Source organism: Nesoenas mayeri, assembly GCF_963082525.1.
Source record: "Nesoenas mayeri genome assembly, chromosome: 1".
Lineage (NCBI taxonomy): Eukaryota > Metazoa > Chordata > Aves > Columbiformes > Columbidae > Nesoenas > Nesoenas mayeri.
In genome coordinates, this window is record NC_137541.1 from 84,228,435 (window position 1) to 84,242,812 (window position 14,378).

Genomic DNA, 14,378 nt, shown 5'->3' on the forward strand with positions numbered 1-14,378 from the left:
GAAATTTGCTGGATCCTTTTTCTTTGTGCAATAAATACATTAACTCTCTAATCAATCCTAAAACTTTCTAAGACCAATGAAATGGGGAGGGTAGAAGAAAAAGAGGAAGAATTAAAAGAGAGTACAGAAATTAATTTTAACTTTTATATCAATTCAAAAGGAGCTTAAAGCTGGCCATTTCTAATATATTGCCCTCAACAGGTCACATGTGAGGAACCTACTCTTCTCAACACAACTGTACTTTCACGTGTATATGAAAGATCCAGCTTTGTAATTGTGGCTGGTAAGAAAGTGTTAGAATAGATAGTAGTTAACTCTGACCATGGGGTACAGCTGGTTTCTATTTTTTCCCAACAGAGGCACTGCAGAGAGGATACGGAAGGTGCTGGACAGTCCAGGAACTTTCTTTGACCTGAAGTCTGATGGATCCTCCAGTCCCAACTCTCCAGAATTCCCCAGGAGGATAAGCAAGTGAGTTGAAAATAATTTTAGTATTTGAAATACACTCACTGTGTCTGGTATTGACTTAAGCATGGTGCATGTCTTGCTCTCTTGGAGGATTTACTAAGATTGCCCACACCAGGCATTGCAGTATCTTAAAAGTTGTATGTCTGGCCATGGAACAGTAATTCAAGCATGCAAGTAAGTAAGTCAGCTTTCTTAAACAGCCAGTGAATAAAGATTGAACCATTTAAAGGTGATTTGGCTGTATCTTTACTGTAATGTTAGTTTGCATCCAACAGGATACACAAAGCCCTAGCAGTTCAGTTGTCCATGCTTACTCATGTATTTTTTTCCTCTGTAGTTTGCTCTGGGTTGATTTTGGAGCTTCATGGAGAAGCTTGGACAAGGGTTTGATGGAATGTTGAGTTGTGTTCAAGTTCTGCCCCTTCAAGCAGGATTCACGCTGCTGCTCCAAACCAGTCTGAACTACTAGTCTGTTTTCAGTCCCCCTAAAGTGTTACAGTGGGGTCTCATGTGTTGCACCTAAGTTTCATCGCTAAAGTACGCCATACCATACCTAGTGTACTCCTGCAAAATACTTCACGTGGTAGTCTGCAAAATAGTTCTTCAGTTTCTGGTGGTCAAAAACTATATAAAAATGTACTTTCCTGGTAGTGCATCTTTGCTGTTGCTAAGCTGCATTATGCTGGGATGTGATCCTATCTAGGATACTTCAGGACTTAATGGAAACTATACATTTACATTTACAAGATTCCAGAGCAGCCTGTCTCTAAATCCAGGACTGCAGCTGACTTTCTGGAACAGCTTGCCACACCTGATTTTTTTCATGAGAACTTGGATGAGACCTGTGGCAAAAAGGGCACTGAGTACTTTGTAGTAAGGCATGTCCCTTTCTCAGGACTGGGGCTGCTCTAGGAAACTTTCGGGAAATGCTCTAGAGCCAGGCCTCTGTGTTGCTCCAGGTGCCAAGTCTGATAAGGAAGGGCCTTCCTTCCAGGTAGATCCAAAGCTCCATAAGAATTGCAGGCTGGTGACTATCTGCAGTAGTTCAGCTGTGCGACTACCCAAAATGTTGTCACAGCCAAGGTGCAGAGTTCTGGTAAATATGTTTTTGTGATACTAGTTTTTGGTTTAGGTGGGTGTCCAAAATTTTGGTGGAGGATGAGAGCACAGCTAGGAGATATAGACCATTTAAGATGCTAGCTCTGGCAGCAAAGGATAAGAGAGAATGCAGGACATGGAATCACTGATTGGTCAGCAACTCCTTCCAGCCTTACCACATTATTCTACCTCCCCATCCTCATACTGCCTGGGACCTTGTTAATGAATTAGAGGTTCACACGTGAAGGACTCTTGCTCTGATTAGGCAGATGAAGTAACCTTGCATAATCAGCAAGAATTCTGCCTAGTAAGAAAACATCTCATAATTTGGTTAGTCCTGGTTAGCATACTGTAGAATGTGTGCATGTCCTGGAAGAAAATGATGAAGCTTTCTTGACATCTGTTCCTGATTTCTACATTTGATTGCGGGCTTCATCCACTTCCCAGCCCCCAGTGTCTGTTCATCAGCTGAGGTGAACCAGATGCAATGGCTGTTTCAAATTGATATGACATGCTTTCAGAGAGCAAACATACCATGGGATTTCACTGACAATACTTGCATGAATATTGTTTATGCACATGAGGCATGACCTGTACGATTTGGCAGTCTATTTCTGTCACCAGGATTCTCTCTGAGCATCTTTTTCCAGTCCTGGATCCAAAACCACTTGTACAATCACCAGAAGAAGTCTTTTCACAGTTGTGGTAGTTTAGCTCTTTCCTGGACAGTTTGTTTACAAGGTGGGATGTAACATGGAGTTTAGTACAACTGGTGATTAGCCAGAGTTAGAGTTGTAATTTCAGAGTTAGGGACCAGCCCATGTACAAGTCATAGCTTCTGCATCATAGCTGGGACAGGGAATCAAGGACATGGAATTCCACCACATAGAGCGCACTATTTTCACCAAAACAGTATTAGCACATTATTGCAGTAACAGTCTAGGAGTTTAATTCTAACAGGCTATCTCAAAGATAGTTCTACTGAAATAGTATTGTTCATTAATTGTGAAGCCACAAATCAGGATTGTGATATAGGCATATTTCTAATGCAAAAAGAGTTCCAGCTGGTTCTAGAGCAATTTCTGCAGCCCATATTAAAAATGTCATCCCTGGCAGTATGTCAATCAATCCGCTCCTGGTTCTCCCCAGGGAGTAGTGTCACAGGAAATTTCTCTGTCACAAAAATGTTCAGCATGTTGCAGCTGGTCTTAAATAATAATTACAGATTCTAGACCGAATCAAACCCTTAGTCCATGTTGTGCTAAAACCAAGCTGGAAATAATGTAAAGGGAACACAGATTAATTCTTTTACAGTAGCGCTCTCTTTCCTCACATGCTGATTGCCAACACACCATTCTGCAGTGATTAGCTTGCAGTCCATGAAACTGCATTGTTCAGTTGGGCTTCTCTACCACGTGCAGGGACAATTACCCTTAGTTTTTCTGCTTTACTGTCCAGGTAGGCTTCCAAATAATCCTTCTTCCCATGGGACAGACTTAAAAGAATGAACCCCGCCTAAGTAACCACATAGCAAACCTCCTCAGGATCAGATGGCTTTCTGGGTTGCATCTGAAAAATCAAGCACTGTACTGTGTACACCCAAATCCTAGGAAAAGTTTTTTTGTGTTTTCCATCCTTAGACTCATCTGAGTAGGGACATCAAGCCAATCAAGCGCGGACCAGATGCTTCTCTGTCATTGGTTACCTACTGAAGATACCGGCAAGACTTTTGGGGTGAAATGAGAGCCTTGGCTAAGAGGAGCATGAACTTACTTAGAGGACCTCAAGGACTGTGGAGAGACCAAGTGGCACCATGTAATGCTCCACTGGCAGTTCCAGGAGCAGGAGTCCTGGGAAAGGGACGTGTCCAGATAACTTCTATTGGAGCATTTTGGCTCTAGCCCATTCCCATTGCCCAGTTAGCAGCCATTGAAACAGCCTCTACTAGTGATGAGGGAAAGAGGCTGCTGCTGAGTGCCTCTCCTTCTCTTCCCCTCCCCTCTTCTCAGATGAGCCAGAAGAGAACAGCTTGGCCTGCAGAAGGCAAGAGCAGACAAACATCTTTCCACCTCTGTCTCTACTGTCTTTGGATGACATAGGTCAGTAGGTGAGGATGGAGAAACCTGCTGAGGAAGGATGCTGAGAAGGAGATACTTTGTAAAAATCTGGGCTCTAACTCACTTAAATTCATGTTATTGATTTGCTCTGCCAATAGAGAAGCGTGTTGGTCTTCATTTCCTCCAAAATATATTTCCTAACCTCCTGAGGAAATACCTTTGGCCTATATTGGCCCTGTCTTTACTGTTCTCCCTGTTGCATGCTGGCATGTGATATGCCTGGGACTTTAGGTTTCATTACTGCTTGTAGGTCAAGACTGGCCACATTTTGCAGTGTTTCTGAAGGAATAAACATATTTAGTATCTTGAAGGTGTCTTATCTTTCTTGCCTCTCCTAGCTTTTTTGGGTTTCTTAACATTTTTAAGCACTCATCTCTCTCTTATTGGCTGATCTCTTCTGCAGGCAGTGAGTATTTCACCATAAATGTTAGGTTTACATGCACAGTGCACCTTCCACCATGTGAGCTTATCAGCCTCATGAACTGCTCTTTCTCCTAGATGACTGTAAGCAGTGGATCCCAAATTCTGAGCTGGGAGAAGCTGACCTAAAGGGTCCTTTTTGACAGATATGAAACATGGTATATATCATGGCTATCTCAGTGACCATGACATTTGAGAGAGTGGCAGTCAAGTGATCCAATAGATTTTGCTTTGAATGTTCCTATTGTAATGGCCCTGTGGGAGCTAAAAGTCTAGTGGGATGGACCTACAGGAGCCTGGCTACTGGCAGCTGTGCACATACAAAATCACCAGGAAGGGCATCCTCACCTAGGTATGTTCCTATCTGTAAGCAGGAGGACCTTTCTGACATGTCTGTGCAAGAGCTTGACACTCAATCCTAATGGCTTGGCACTGAGACATCCTAAAATAATGCAGATCTCAGTAATTTGTTTGTGCCTTCCCATTGCTTCCTTGAATTTTCTTAGTTAATAATTCTATAATACTGGTTAATGTCTCTAAGTTTTCCTTACTCCTCCTGTTAAAACTGTCTGGAAACATAGCAGTAACAATTCATAAGCTCTATGACATGAAAAGTGTGCTTTTATAGCTTCCTTATACTGTCTGGAATTTCACCAGACCAAACACAATAGGCTGAGAGTGGATGTGGGTGGCCGAGGCTGGGTAGTGCCTTGCCTTTATACTCAGTTTAACACCTCAACATGTTGTATTTAGGCTTCTAAAATCTCTAATCTCCAAAGTGAAGGCATCTGTTGATTTTAATGAATGTCTAGAGGTTAACAGTGCTTAAATGCAGGTGGTTTGACTCACTCTGCTTGAAGACACTTAGGTCTGTGACTTAAAAATTCAGTCTTGTCCTTTGATTATAGTTATCCAGCATGGAAACAAGAAGTGGTGTTTCTACTAAATGAAGTAGCAACTAGAAATTAAGGAATGCAAGCCAGTTCACCAGAATTGGAAAAACTAGCTGTGGATGAATAATTTCCTGTTGCTGACTACTATATGGTAAAGTTATGTCACAAAAAGTGCAAGCCTATGTGTAACAATAAGCCTGATAATGTTGAATGCTTACATTTCACAGAATGCTCAGGAGTCAGACTTCAGGATACTGCGTGATGCAGCCATTCTCACGTTCTTCATCCAGTGTAAGCAGTTGCTGTAGTAGTTTGAGGGAAAATGAAACATCTGAGGAAGAGGAGAATGACAGGGTGGGTGTATGAACTCTAACAGGCTACCCTCCCTGATTTTACCAAGTGCTTTATTAAAACACGTCTTCTTTGCCCTCTCCAGGAGCTGAGGTGCTCTCTTAAGGGCCTTCCAAAACAGGATTCAATGGTTCAGACTACGTGGCTGGATGACAGTGACTGCACACCCAGTACTTCCAGCTCACCAGGTAAAAAAGAAAGAAAGAAAAACAGAAAAAATCCTCTGGTTATGCTTCTAGAAACATATGTGATGTTGAGCTACAATCATTTTGGAAAATCTTTCGTATGCCATCCTTGAGATTTGGGAAAGCATAGGTAGATAATAGGCTGAGAGAAATGGGAGAGAAGCCAGCATGCAAATCCTAATGGGGAATGGAGAATGGGAAGTGTGTTCCAGTAGCATGAATAAATATTGCTGTACACACTGCAGAAGGAGCTACAGTAGATTGCAAAGAATGAGTGTGTTCCTGTGTGAGTGTGTTCATGTGTTTCTATGGAGAACAAGCAAGAACAGAACAAGCAAGGGCTCAGTTAGCTTTAATTTTCTTAGGACAGTCTCAAGATGATATTCGAAAGAAATTACAGAAACTGGAGGGGGCACAATTACGAGATCTGGATGTTATGTTAGAAACAGCCTGGAAAGTTAATAATAAGAGAGAAAAGGAACAGTCAAGGCATTATCAGCAAGACCTGTTGTCCAAGGACAAGGTGGGGGAGTAGGAACAGGAGTCCGTGGTAGATGAATTAGAAACGGTCAAGGGCGTGGTTTTCGGAATGTTCAGGGAATTCCTTTGGGACCTGTTGTAAAGCTTGGTTCAAATCAATGTGCTTATTGTAAGCAGCAAGGACACTGGAAAAATGAATGTCCAAACTGTCCCGGTTCCATGAGTTGGGTACCAAATGCAGTAGGAAATGCAGTACAAACTATGGTGCTGGGGGAGTATAGTAATGACAGCTGACTATATGAAAGCACAAAAATGGATACCCAGAATAAGGAGCCCTTAGTGACGGTACAAGTGGGAGACCAGGATGTGAGATTTTTTGTGGACACAGGGGCTACCTATTCTGTGCTAAATTCCTTATAGGGAACAGTAGGTCATAAAACGACAACGATTGTTGGTGCCACAGGGAAGGAAGAAGTACGGCCATTCCTACAACCCTTAGATTTGTGTTTTGGAGGAAAGGAATTAACCCACAAGTTCTTATATGTTCCAGACTGTCCAGTTTCCCTTTTAGGACGGGATTTATTGACCACATTGGATGCCGTAATAACATTTGAGGATGGAAACCTGGTAATGAAAATTCCAGAATCTAAGGTAGGACAAATTCTGTTATTAAAAGAAAACCTGGTAGTGAAAATACCACAAGCAGTGGAGGAGGCTGTGATGGACTGACATACCTGGGAAATCAAAACCAGCCCAGCCTGTAAAAGTGGAACTGAAGGAAGATGCCAAGCCAGTACAGTTGAGGCAGTACCCACTGAAACTAGAAGCTAGATTGGGCATAGTACCTCTAATTGAAAAATTCTTGAAATATGGTATTCTAGAGGAATGTGAATCAGAATATAATACTCCAATTTTTCCAGTAAAGAAACCTGATGGTAGTTATCAATTAGTCCAAGATTTGCGGGCTGTAAACCAGATCACTAAGGACATTTATCCGGTAGTTGCAAATCCATATACCTTGTTAACATCTGTGAAAGAGAAATATAAATGGTTTACTGTACTTGATTTAAAAGATGCCTTCTTCTGCATACCCCTTGACCATGAAAGCAAAAATTCCCATTGCCTTTGAATGGGAAAATCCACACAATGGGAGGAAAACTCAATTAACCTGGACATGCCTTCCACAAGGGTTCAAGAATAGCCCAACCATCTTTGGAAATCAACTAGCCAAGGAACTCGAGGAATGGACTACAAAAGGTCATATCATGATCCCTCGACAATGGTATTTGTTGCTACAATATGTAGATGATATTCTGATTGCGACTATGGGAAAAAGGATAGAAGTGTTTGTATCCCATATGGTGACAACAGTATTGGAACAAAAGGGGGGCCATTGGCTTTCCTCAAGCAGAATGATGAAATACCGGGTAATTCTGACAGAACAAGATGATGTTGTTCTAAAAATTACTAACCTAATGAATCCTGCGGAGTTTTTGGGTGCAGGTACTGAAGAAGGAGATCTGGAACATGATTGTGTGGAAGTCATCGAATACACCCATGCAAGTCGTCCTGATTTGAGAGACACCCCGCTGGCAGAAACTGACTGGGAACTCTTTACTGATGGCAGTAGCTTTGTGGAAAGTGGAGTACGGTATGCAGGATATGCGATCACTACTGTCAAGACAGTAATTGAGGCCAAACCCTTACCACCAAACACCTCAGCACAAAAAGCGGAATTAATCGCCTTGACTAGGGCATTGGAACTCAGTGAGAACAAGAAAGGTAACATATGGACTGACTCAAAATATGCTTTCGGAGTTGTTCATGTGCATGGAGCCTTTGGAAAGAGTGGGGACTGCTCTCTTCACAAGGAACAAACATTAAATACCAGAAGGAAATACTGAACTTGATTAATGCCATTCAGAAACCATCACAAGTTGCTATAATGCACTGTAAAGCTCATCAAAGTGGAACATTGAAAATTATTGGGGGAAATCAGCTTGCTGATCAAACAGCTCCGTCGGTGGCACGGCAAGTGAGAACAATGGTGGGTCTTGTCTCCCAGAAGGTAAGAGCAATTGATTTATTACCTTCAGAGCCACCTAAATATTCCATAGAAGATGAAAAACCTGTAAGTCTAGTAAGAGCCAGCAAGAATAATTCTGGGTGGTATGTAACCACCAATGGACAAGTTGTGGTGCCAAGCACTATTATGAGAGGAATACTTCAGACAGAACACCAGAAGTGTCACTGGGGTGCAGAAGCATTGGTAACTTATCTAAGGAAACAAATTATCTCGGTCCAGATGTTAACAATGGCAAAGTCTATTACAGCTAAGTGTGAAATTTGCTTGAAAAATAATCCTCTAGTAAAAAGAAAAATAGAAATGGGGAAAATTAAGACAGGCATGCAACCCGGGGATTATTGGCAAATAGATTACACGGAACTCCCCAGAACTCGTGGATGTAGATATCTACTCGTTGTGGTGTATACCTTTTCTGGATGGCCAGAAGCCTTCCCTTGTCACACCAACCAAGCAAAAGAAACTGTGAAATGGTTATTAAAAGAAACAATCCCTAGATTTGGGGTACCAATAGGAATATCATCCGATAGGGGGCCCCATTTTGTGGCACAACTGATAAAGGAGGTTAGCAGATGTTTAGGGATTCATTGGCATCTGCATACTCCCGGGAGGTTTTCTCGGTAAGGACCAGCTGATTGTTTCCAGGGTTTAAGGTGTTTAGGTGCAGAGGGTTCTGTTTCCGAAGGTGCAAGACACGGCACATCCAATTCTAAAGCGTTACTGCTACTGTTTTCTATAGCCATACACGTGCCCTCCGGTGGCCACTGTACTTCACTAGGCAGGTCATATTCAGGCCACCGGCGAGTACAATATTCAGTTAATTTCTTTTTACTCATTGATTGTCCGAATCCACCCTCCTTCCAATGTTTCAACAGGCAATCTAATGGTGACATCTTTGTATTGCACGTATCAACACAGAAGGATATAGATAACTAACGCAGAAAGATAACATAGGTAACTTTACCAGAACAACAGTAAACACGGATCAAATCACCAGTTTCAACAGTAAATACAGATTAAATCACCAGAACTACAGACCAGGTGCTGAGCAGCACTAATAACCAGACCAGGTGCGCACAAATTACCAAACCAGACCAGGTGCCGAGCCTGCGGCACAAATAACCAGACCAGACCAGATGCCGAGCCCGCAGAGGTTTCCCTCTGGCTGACGGACGGCTGCCTAGGCAATACCCCGGGAGCTCCCTGCCCAACTGAGCGTGGCTTTCGCTGCGTCTGACCGGCAGGCTACCAGATGCCTGACCAGCAGGCTACCAGACCAAAACCAGACCAGGTGGGTAGCCAATAATCCAGATAAAACACCTTCTTACCAGTCAGACGTCCGTCATGAGCAGCAGAGGGTCAGTCGCATCCGATGCACTCCCCAAGAATACCTCGGTGCTAGCCGGAGCAGGATCGAGACGTGACCCACCTCAGCAGCCCACGAGGTCCCACCTGGGTCGCCAAAATGTTAGCAATAAGGACACATAACCACAGGCGTAGTTATATGCGGTGCTTTATTTCAGCGCTGGGAAACCAGGGGTTCGCACCCAAAGCTGGCTTCCCTGCTCAGTTTATGTTACACAGTATTTATACAGTCCATTCACATACATATTCGTATATTCATTAAGATACGTAACGGTTACTCAACATTGATTGCAACATCGATTGCAACATCTTGGAACTATTTTGATCATGTGCAGTGTCCTCTGGTGGTCTTTCAGGGGGTCTTCAGGATGAAGTAAGTAGTCTTCATCACTTCTGTCCCTTTCACCTTTGGGTACTGCACAGGCGAGCTACTTCTATAGCTAGATAACTGCTGACTTGCTCAACCTCCGGAGATACTGCATGTACTTCTCTTCACTCTATGCGTATTTAGGCTAAGATAAAGCTAGGTTGTTAAGATAAGAGTATACTCGAACACGATATGCTTGAACATCCTTTCAGGGACAGTTTACAAAACTGATTCATCATTTCAGGAACATTTTGTAAAACTGGTTCTGTTACTAACACACACATAGGATTCCTCACCGAAAAACACGCAGAAGCCTTTCCACAAGCATCTAGGTATATGCGCCCATACGTGCACGCATACGCAGCTAGAGAAAAGCACCTACCTTTTCATGCACACTTCTGCAAGCACGCCCTCTCACTTCTACTTGCAGGAGGACGTACGAGAAACGCACTTTCATGCTGGAGGGTAAACACGTCTGTTTAAGATGGAGACACTGCACACACGTACACATGGCTTCACATTTGGAGGGTACCCCCAGATATGCTCCTGTTTTGGGATCAAACTGTGTGTGAATGAAGTTGTGCTTATAAATACTCGTCTGTCCACGTGCGTGTGCCTGGTTGTGGGTTCCATTCATGTTTAAGCTTAAATGAGTGTACAGCTGTGGTGTTTGTTGGAACGCTTCTGCATCTCTCCAGTTGTACAGTCCTGCATTTCTCATGTGGACAGACGCAAGGGAGCTCTGCTAGGAAAGAATCAGCGACAGACATAGGCAGAACTGAACGCTGAGCCATGGTACTTCTCATCCATGGCAAATGCTTCACAGTCACCTGAGGAAAGACACTTAGCAATCAACCTACAGGAGAAACGGAACAGAACATGTCATAACAAGAAAGTGCAACAGAGCATCTCTTCACAAGCTTGTCCCTGATCTATAGCTGAAGGCAAACACTTGTGTGCTTGTGTGAGAGGCAGTGTCTTTCCTGTCACCGTCTGGTAGTTTTGCACAGTCACAGGTGCTGGCACGACTGTCAACGTCTAGGATACCTGCAGACTTGACCCAGTGCTTGTGGAGACAGTGTCCCTGAAAGTCTCTGTGTGCCTTAGCGCCTGCTGAATCCAGCCATTTCTCAACCCGCATGTGAGTCCCTCTTTCTCTCCACACACATGGGTGTTTATTTCGTCTCCTGTGTGCATCTGCACTGGTGTTGTGCTCAAGTGAATGTGTCTGCTGACACTTTGTGTGTGTTGGTTGTGCCTGTGTGCAACAGAACGATCATGACACCTCAAGTGAACAGAGAAAACGGGAATCATCTAGGTAGAGGAGACAAAGGCAGAACAAGGCAGGATTGAAATGTGTTTATGTAGACGCTTTCCCTGTGCTGACTTTTCACAGTTATACCAGAAAAAAATCCGAGAGGTAGCCCTACCCGAGAAACGCTTCCAAAGAGGTCATTTAGCGAAAGAACAGCAGAGCCTGTGTGATATGACTGCACGTGTAGCCATTCGTGTATCAAACGTCTGCATAGAAATTTGTCAGTCTGCACAGACATAGACGTGCTTGTACTTTTATACACGACGGTAGTGGTGCATAATTTTGAACGGAGTCCCGTGTTTGTACACGCTTGTGAGACGGTCCGATGGGGTGTACAGGCTCGTGCGTTTATTTGGAGTCTTATTTATACAAGAGCTGAAGCATGTGCACAAGTGTGAGTGTTTGGGGAAGAGTTTCTGCATATATGGAGCTGACCTCTCCCCTGCTTGCGTGTGGACACAGATGCGATAGGAATGGAAGCTGCTGAAGCAATATAGACTGTGGACAAGGTACAAAGGGCTTACCCATCCTCAAGCAATGCCATGATACCTGCTCTCTAACCACCTGCAGAACGAAGGGATATTTTTCAAATTTTAGATCCTCCAGCACGAGGACGTGCGGACAGAAGATTAAGTTGTATAGAAGCAGGGTTCTTAGCTTATATTTGACTAGAAATTAATAGATCTACTGGATGTAAGGAACTAATAATTTTCTTCGTGTAAGTGTGTACCAGTTGCGCTTCAGAGGAGAACTGCCAGCGTGGAGAGGTAGATCGTCAGACAGATAAAAAGACCCTCAGAATCTCTGCCGAAACAGACTGCATGTCCTGCAATTGACGCTAGATAACAGCAAAGACTGTGAAATAATCAGTAGCCTGCTTTTAGGCCATTCTTTCTCCTGTAGACGCTTGGTATGTGAAAAATTGCCCCAAATTGTTATGAATATGCAAGAATTGGAGCCTACTGCTTTCCTTTTTCTTTTCCGCATGCACACATAGGCTCCCTCACCGAAACGCAGGCAGAAAGAAGCCTTTCCACAAACACACAGATGTGTGCAAAAGCTACCGCCTGCGTGCTCACGCAGCTACGGAAAAGCACCTACCTGTTCCCACAGTGATATAGAATGTTTCCAAATAGGTCATTTAGCCAAAGAAGAGCGGAGCGTGGTATCAGGGAAAAATCATATCTGAAGGACCTTGCGCTAATTCCTGCTAGCAAGGAAAGACTTCCAACTTCAGCACCTCTTCTTCCTCTCTTTTTCTCTTTCAGACTATGTTCCTTCTTCTTTCCTTTACAATTGCCTAGGACGTGCTCCCCTCCATTCCAACCCGGCTCATCAGCCCTTCTGGGATACTCACACTTGTGCACCTGCTGCAGCTCTTGTAGAAAGAAGTTTCACACACGCTCATTCCATCCTTGCAATCATAAATCGAGCTGAACACACATGCACGGTTGTGATCTCACACCATTCTACACATACCATTTCCTATACACCTATACAGAGCCACAAAATCCCAAGGTCTCACAGACCTTCCAAGAGCACATAGGCTTGTCTCTGATCTATAGCTGAGGGTAAACACTTGTGTGCTTGTTGGAGATCATCCGTCTTTCCTGTAAGTGTTGGAGTGTTTCGCTCAGGTCTAATGTGCTCAAGCTCGATAATCAAGGTCTAGGATATCTGCAGACCGGTCCCTGCTTGTGTAGAGACAGTGTGCCTGAAAGTCTGTGTTCGTTAGCGCCTGCTGTATCTAACCGTCGCTCCATACTCGTCTGAGTCTTTCCCTCCAAAATCATGTGGGTGAATTTCGTTGCACATGTGCATCTTGCGCTAGTGTTGAGCTCAGCTGAGTGTGTGTCTTGACGCTTGGTGTGCGTTGGCTGTGCCCGTGTGTAACACAGCACAGTCAGGAGTGCGCAAGTGAACAGAGAAAAGGAAAATCGCATAGGTAGAAGCAACGAAGCAAAACCGATTCAGGATTGACGTTTGCTCGACAGAGACAGATTCCCCGCGCTAACATTTCACAGTTACACGAGAAGAAAGCTGAGCGGTACATCGACCGGAGAAATGTTTCCGCAGAGGTGATGTAGTGAAAGAACAGCAGTGTGCGCGGCAGTCAGGACTGTGCCTGAAAAGCGCCAAAACCCGCAGAGCCTGCGTTCAAAAGCTGGTGGCGATGTGACTACACTGAGGCACGTTCCCGTGTCTGCGACTGTATAGAGTGCTGTTTCATGTTCACACAAAGGCTCACGGTCCGCTTTTTCTTCTGTGTGTGCACACGCGTTTCCATTGTCTCTTCCGAACACCGGTACCTCTGTGCGTGCAGAACGACGTGGTCAAACGCATCTGCCTGTGTTTTGGTAAACAATGGAGTGTACGTGTTCAGACAGCGGCATCTCCGCAGACGTCTCCACAGACCCAGTTCTGAAAGCCCCGCACCCTTGGACTGAACGTAGAAACAACCAATTGCATCGGTGTGCGCAATCACATATTCAAGACGGACGTCTTTAATCTCACAGAAACACTACTGTATTTGCATCCAAGCATGTATCCGAAACGATGTGTGATCAGATGAGCTGCCGGTATTTGCTCTGTTCTGCATGCTTCGTTGTAGCTCTCTTGACGGCCGCAGGCTTATCGGCTTGCTTTATACGACTGTGTAAAGGGATAGCTTGAGAAAGCTTGCCTTTTGCCTACTTCAGCGCCGGAAACTAGTTGCTACGCCTTCCCTTTTTTCCACGTGCACACACACGATTCCTCACCGAGAACCACGCAGAAACCTTTCCACAATCACCCAGCTGTGTGCACACATCGCCACGTGCACGCACACGCAGCTAGAGAAAAGCACCTACCTTTTCACGCACCGATGAGTAAAGCAAACGCCTGGCCACACACATGCACACTTCCACAAGCGCGCCCACTCCCGTCTCTTGACAGAAAGACGTACGTGAAATGTAGTGACATGCTCGAGGGTATACAAGTTTGTTGATGTGTAGCGTACTGCAAGAAAGCATACGTGCGTGCACGAGAATACACCTTTTAAGGATATCTGCAGAAATGCGCCTGCTGCTCGGGTTTGTGACACACGTGCTCTCCTATGGGGTTTGTGTCACACACATTGTCCATGGCGGTTTGTGACACACACACTGTCTAATGGGGTTTATGACACACGCACTGTCCAAGGGGGTTTGTGAAATACACACTGTCCATGGGAGTTTGTGATATGAACACTGTCCAAT

General features: G+C 44.3%; 1 protein-coding gene across 1 annotated transcript in view; it reads left to right on the plus strand.

Annotated features, from left to right (window-relative positions):
- LOC308041527 (rap1 GTPase-activating protein 1-like) overlaps positions 1-14,378 on the plus strand; it is a gene marked incomplete at both ends in the record, with an annotated part of 52,572 nt that overhangs the window by 11,560 nt on the left and 26,634 nt on the right. The window contains 3 exons of the mRNA XM_080346261.1: positions 358-471; positions 5,224-5,350; positions 5,433-5,535. Of these exons, the coding sequence (XP_080202387.1) occupies positions 358-471; positions 5,224-5,350; positions 5,433-5,535 (344 nt within the window). The remainder of the gene's footprint in view (positions 1-357; positions 472-5,223; positions 5,351-5,432; positions 5,536-14,378) is intronic.